Below are 6,231 nucleotides of genomic sequence, written 5' to 3'. Positions count from 1 at the left end.
TGACAAAACATTCTGGGGCTTTCAGCTGGAAGGGGAGAGGGTTGCAGTTATGCGAGGGAATTTATGTATAACACAGGTTTTGCTGCTAATAGATTGCAGGTAAAAAAGGAATTTTGTGCTCCCTTTTGAAGCGGGTTTTTCTGAAAAATGTTGTGTCACAGGGAAGTGTGTCTGTTCTTGAAAGAGGACAGAGGTGAGCATGCTTTGTCTAGGAGGAGCCCAGCAGACCTTGCTTTAGCTAAAGACTAAAGGAGCGGGAAGAAGAGACGCAGCCTTTCTCCTGAACGGGAGGTGTGTCAAGATGGGAAAAAAGTGACGTGAAGGCCTGGTGCAGCAGAGCAGAGGAGAGTGACTGAAGGTGCAGCCAACCAGGGTAAGTCTTTGTGGCACAGAGGAGAGGTGGTGATTTCAAGGGGTACAAAGTAGTATTCACAGGACAGGTGGCAAACATAAGGCCATTTGCCCATTCCTTGAAGCATTTCATGGTGGCTGTTAAGGAATGGATCCTGTTCCTGAATCCTGTCCCACGAGGGCTTTTCTGCAAAATGGCAAATACTTTGCCTCTTGTTTTCTGCCTCTTTGAGCAAATCCTCCTTTTGTAGTGCAGCCAAATGCCAGCATTAATCCGGCCAGTGTGGGACTCTGATGGGTCGCGTCTGTTAGCTGCAGGGGTTACTGGTGTTCTGGCCCATGCTCAGCAGGAAGGCAGTGGTGTTTGGTAAAGGTGGGTGAGATGGAGGCCCTGTGGAACTGGGAAGCAAGTGGTGATGGGACTTGCTGAGGGAAGGCCTTTGCGCCGGCCCAAATGAGAGGGAGGTTGGGGTGCAGAGGCTCATTTGCTGGGGCTACCTGACATAAACCCCTGCTGCTTTTTGCTACCAGCGTGCATGAATGTGTTGTGTGCGCTGCGTGGGACTGTGCCTCGTGCTGCCTTACGCAGAGACGGCAGTTCTAAACCCCACTACGCTTGCGTGTGCTGTGGAGGGCTCAGCTGAACCGAGGAGCCACTTGGGAGCCTCTCAGGGCGATTTGCCTGCCTCGCTGAAGTGACAACTGGGCAGGTACGTTTCTTTTCCTGTAGCATCAGTGCAGGCAGTGAGGAGGGGTGCTGGGGGCTGTGAAATGAATCTACCGCTTATTTGTGCTGCTTGCATAGGGTCTAATGTAGGTGGGTTCTGGGCTGCCAGGTCCTACTGTAGTGTAGGCAGAGAGGCACAGTGAGGGTAAGCGAGCCTTCCCCTCAAAACCCTGCGTGCATGTGTCTATGCTGTGTCCCTGGGCTGGGGTATTTGGTGCGGGGATGCCCCTGCCTTACTGCAAAGCTGTGCAGGAGTTAACTTAGCCCATGGCTGTGTTCTGGCCTAGCGGGGTCCCAGGAGATTGCTATGGAGAGCTGCCAAAAGCTGTCCAACTCCAGACTGAAATTTACAGTGCCTGGGTGCTCTGGGCCAGCACATCCCTTCCTGCAGGCTGAGAGCCTTTCCAGCCAGATGAAGATCAATGACGGCTGGAGCAGTAACAGCACGAGGCTCTGGGGAGGGCTGAGGTAAGTGGAGAGACTCAGCCCTGACGTGACTTGGCAGATGAGCAACACAAAAATCCCCACAGGCCCGACATCAGCCCTGTCTCGCAAGTGCCTCTCAAGGTCTGTGTACAGCTGAGTAGGAGAGATCAGTATCTTGTGTTTCTGCTGGTTTTTTTAGAGTTCCTCTTCTTCACCTCCAGGCCTGCACCGGGGACAGCACCCTGCTCTGTAGTAACCTGCACTTTACAGCTGCAGCAGCAGCGGATCCGAGTCAGCCCGCATTAGTGCTGCGCAGGCCCTGGCAATCCCGCGTCTATCCGGTGGATGTCAGCATTGGAGAACGCTTCCCTACATGGGACCAAGCTGTGTGGGCAAGGGGAAGGCTGGCACTGAACATTGCTAGTGCAGGGTATGGCAGAGCAGCAACCATTGCAGGCTGTGAGCTGCTCTGGAGATTCAGCTGTAGCCGTTGTCTCCTGCTCACAGGGGCTCTGAAAGAGAGGACATTACCTGGAGAGCATGTGCTCCCTTCCCCAGCTGCTAAGGACAGAGAGAGAGAGAGACAGCAGGTAAGACCTCATCACTCACTCACAGGGATTTCACCTGTTCCTGGGAATTCAAGCCTCTAGTCTTTGTGTACCTGGGGGCATGGTTCTGTCCCCAAGTCACACACAGAGACTGCTAGCACAGAGCTGCTTTTGTGCAGGCACTGAGAAGGCGTGAGAATGCCTGATGAGAATGAGCTGATGGCTTTTCATTAATCTTTGATCAGGACTGGCAGTGGCCAGCACAAGTTAGTGGGGCATGGGAAGACCAGCTGTGACTTGGCTTTATCCTCACAGGGCTCAGGATCCAAAATCTGCTGCTCTCAGGCCCACTTACTAGCAAAGTCTAATGGCCTGCTCATGCCTGCTGCGTTGGAATGAGCTAGCACTGCTGCCTGCTGCTTTGTGAGTATCTTCACTAAGGGCTGATGCCAGGGCTTTGCGCAGCACTTGCTGCCCTTTTCCTCTGGTAGCTGCTGCCGGGGAAACAAGACACAGCTTTTGGGCCAGGCACCGAGAAGGCACCCAGACAGGGCTGAGCCAGAGCCCCCAGGCAGGGCCTGAAAGGAAAGGCTCAGCCACATTCCTAGAGAAGGGCTCAAGCTGACAGGGAAAAGAAGGTCTATTCTCGGCCACTGCTTTGTCTGCCCTGTCGTCCTGGTAACTTCTGGGCTTGGGCCCTTGCTCAGGGCTCTCTCTCCCTCCACAGCCGTGCAGTCAGATAGGTGCTGTGCATTTAAGGCAGGCAGAGAGCAGGGGATGGCAGTGATGCCCAAGAGACCTGCATGCTCTTAATGTAAAGTGATGTGTAGGTGGGTCCATACACCCTCTACTTAACATTTAGATGTAGTGATGTCTGCCACAGGAGACCACCACCCACCCCCAACCCCGTTCCAAAGGGCCAGCATTAGCCCTGCTAGCAGGCAGGCTGGCCAAGAAATAATGGAAATGAAGTGTTGTCACTGAAGCTTAGACACAAATATTTATTAAGCACAAACCCCCCCCTTCCCCTTGAGCTGTATTCATTTCTAATATATTAATTCATTTGGCAGATTATTTTTTAGAAAAAAAAGTACCTGTGGGTTGGAAATTCCCCATTAAAATGACATTAGCAAATGCACATGTAAAAAATAAATAAGCTTATACATTCAAGTATATGGCAAATAATTAACATCTCTGAAAGCTTAACGGTCAGATTCCAGTTCACCACCTGGCTGAGAGCTGCACAGGCCCAAGCCTGCAGCTGATCAAGTCATCTTCAATGTTTTCCTCCTCTTTACAAATGTGAGCTGGGTCAGTACGTAGGTGGCTGGGCAGGTCCTCCTATCCCTTCTCCAGAGCTCTGACCAGCCTCAGGAAGGAGGCCGAGCCTCGGCCAAGCGATCCATGCAGCAGCGTAGCAGGTGAGTGCTCCCTGGTAGCAGGTAAAATGCAGCTACCCCTCCACATGGTCAGTGCAGGCAGGTTAAATGCCCGATGAGCAGCATCACTGGTCTAAAAATCTTACTGCTGGTTGGAAATGTTTCCATCAAATGCATTTCAAATAGAAAGTGCTGATTTGTCCTCTATAGGAACATACCTGCTTTGGCAGAACTCATTACTGGAGTTTCTGAAGTCCAAGATAGCCTAGCTAGTCAAGGAAAGAAAAAAGACTCCACCTCCTGAAGTTAGATTTCTGCTCCCTGGGCTTGCTTTTCCAACTGTTCCAAAAGGGGAAGGAATAAAAGCAAACGTAGGCTCTTGCACTTGTGTGTGGGGTGGAACTGACTTCCCAGCCAACACCCCAGTCTAGAGCTCTCGAGAGGCTCCATTTATTGGAGACAGATTGGGCAGAAGCGGAGTGCCTTACCGGGAGCCGCTCTGCCGGGGCCTGCAGGGACTGAGAGAAGCTCAGCACTGGTTTGGTAAGAAACAAGGGAAGGGAAGGGCTATTATCCCTGACTGCTGTTGGGACACAAAAGGGAGGAGGGGATGGTTCTGATTTGCTCTCCTGACAAGCCATGGCCAGGAAACTTCGCTGGCTCTCGAAGTGGATCATTGCCGAACGCCAGCTTCTGCCTCGGGCACACTCACCTGGCGCACAGGACAATCCTGCACGAGACTTCTGGCTCAGTGGCACCAGAAGTGATGAGTTGCCTGTGTTTGCCTTGTGCTGAACAGACGAGCAGAGACCTCCTTCCTCCCTTCCTGGGCACAGGCCCCTGTCTCGGGCCTGCAGTTTGGGCTGCACGGCTGGCGGTTACCTTTCAGGCTTTGTCCCAGGCTGAAGCTGGGCTTTGCTGCACGGCTGTTCTCTAGAGGTAACCAAATCCCACTAAAGCTCAGGGCGAGCAAGGCTTTGCTCCTGCTCAGGACGTCCTGGTACAGCTCTGCATGGGACTGCGGCTGGGGAAGCAGAGGGGGTGTCACAGGGCTCACTGCAGAGTCCTCGGCAAACCTAAAATAAACTTTAAGGTGTGTGGGACCACGACTGCAGCTGGGGCGGGGCTGAGGTTTAAAAGCACTGGTGTGACCTCTGACTTGGGCTCATTTCCTCCCGTAGAAAGAACGAAGCTGAGCAAGGCATTCCAGGGCAGGATCCAGAGCAATCTGTGTCACCTCGTGATGCAGGCAAGACAGGAGGACTTCAAAATGGAAAAGATGCTCTTCCCTTCCCCCATTAAATTAAAAGTGTTGTGGAAATAAAAGACATCAAGGCTGGAGTTAACTACCCACTCTGGGCTCTTCTTCTGGCCGACAGCCAGAACTTGTGTTCTGGAACTTGTGTTCCTGGATTTTTAGGTGATAAGCAAAGGGGCTGCCAAAGTCTTCTTCCCTCGTGCTGTGCCTGGTGTTACAGTGGCCGTGTGTCCTAAAAAAACCCTTGTTTAAAAACCGTCCCCCATCTGATGGGCCTTCCTGTAACACTGCTTCTGCAGAGCAGCCAGGTGCAACACAATGGAGGTATGGCTTCCCGTGTCCCTGGGGCGGCTCCTGAGAGAAGTCTGTGGTAGCACAGGAGCGCTCGGTTTTGAAACCACCTATGCTTTTTTTTTTTTCCTTTTTAAAAAACAAAATGAAACCAAAACAACCCCCCAAGCCAAACCCCAGTTCTTAGCTGGAACCAGGCCTCTGCTGCTCCTCTGCTGCCTCCTCCTGGGCTGAGGCCAAATCTACTCGCTGCTCATCCATGCGTTTGGCCTGGACGCGCTGGATGAGGCTGAAAAAGTCTTCGTCCGGCATGGTGGGGCCACGGGGGATGGAGTCCGGTGGTGCACAGCGTTGGTCATCTATCCTGGAGGACTGTATGGGGAGGAGAACAGGTGTTAGGACTGAGTACTGATAAGAGAGTCCTGTCATGGATGTAAAGGGCTGGGACCAGTGCCCAAAAGGTGTCCAGAGCACATGCTCCCCGTCTGGGGGTGCAGGGCTGCGGGACCAGCAGTGCTGCACCCCACTGTAGGCTCCAGCATACGGGAAGAGCAGGGACCCAGCCCGGGGCTGTAGGCACTGCATGGAAGGTGAGTTCTCCAGCCACCCTCTCCCCTGTAGAGTGGTAACAAAGCACAGCCCTCGGTACAGGGTAAAAAGAAGGACCTGAGGCAAAGACCAGTACCTGCCCGGGTCCCCGGGGCTGCGGGTGGGCAGCTGCTGGCCACAGCCCTTCCCAGCAGGGCAGATGGGATCAGGGGATGGCGTTTACCCGTGTGGGAGAAATTAGTGTCCCCCCCCTCCAGCTCTGCAGCCCACTCAGCCCTGCCAGTACCTGACACTTCATCAGCATGTTGAAGAACTCGTCCCCGGGCTCCTGGGCATCCCCTTCTACACGCAGGTGCCCCAGGTTGTTGTGTGTTATCCGGAGGCCTGGCAGGTTGCCCACGTTGGCACGCTGGTCATCCAGCCGTCTGCTCTGGGAGCTGGCGATGAGGTCGAAGAACTCCTCCGTCTGTGGAGACGCCATTAAGGAGGACTGTGCTGTGAGTGGGGAGAGGAGCACACATCAGGATCACAGCTCTGCCTGCTCATCCCTCGGCTGCGGTTCTGCTCTGCAGAAAGCCCAAATCCTCATCACCAAACCGCTGTTCAACCAACTGGGCTGCAGCTGAGCCTTACACACTCCCCTGCAAGGGACCGGGGCTCACTGTACAGCCAGACCTCCTGCGGCTGAGCTCGGGAGGATGC

At 53.8% G+C, this 6,231-nt stretch overlaps 2 protein-coding genes across 3 annotated transcripts in view; one reads left to right on the top strand and one right to left on the bottom strand.

The window, feature by feature from the left end:
• DNLZ (DNL-type zinc finger) overlaps positions 1–2,756 on the top strand; it is a gene marked incomplete at its 5' end in the record, with an annotated part of 6,541 nt that extends 3,785 nt beyond the window's left edge. The window contains 2 exons of the mRNA XM_010571097.1: positions 213–373; positions 1,706–2,756. The remainder of the gene's footprint in view (positions 1–212; positions 374–1,705) is intronic.
• Positions 2,757–5,163: 2,407 nt separating this feature from the next.
• Positions 5,164–6,231, bottom strand: part of GPSM1 (G-protein signaling modulator 1) — a 69,406-nt gene continuing 68,338 nt past the window's right edge. For both annotated transcript variants that reach the window (XM_010570784.1, XM_010570785.1), the window contains 2 exons: positions 5,816–6,024; positions 5,164–5,352 (listed from right to left, as the gene is read on the bottom strand). In XM_010570784.1, coding sequence (XP_010569086.1) covers positions 5,164–5,352; positions 5,816–6,024 — 398 coding nt within the window. The remainder of the gene's footprint in view (positions 5,353–5,815; positions 6,025–6,231) is intronic.

Source organism: Haliaeetus leucocephalus, unplaced genomic scaffold (assembly GCF_000737465.1).
Source record: "Haliaeetus leucocephalus isolate CR32 unplaced genomic scaffold, Haliaeetus_leucocephalus-4.0 Scaffold306, whole genome shotgun sequence".
Lineage (NCBI taxonomy): Eukaryota > Metazoa > Chordata > Aves > Accipitriformes > Accipitridae > Haliaeetus > Haliaeetus leucocephalus.
This window is presented reverse-complemented; position numbering and strand designations above follow the sequence as displayed.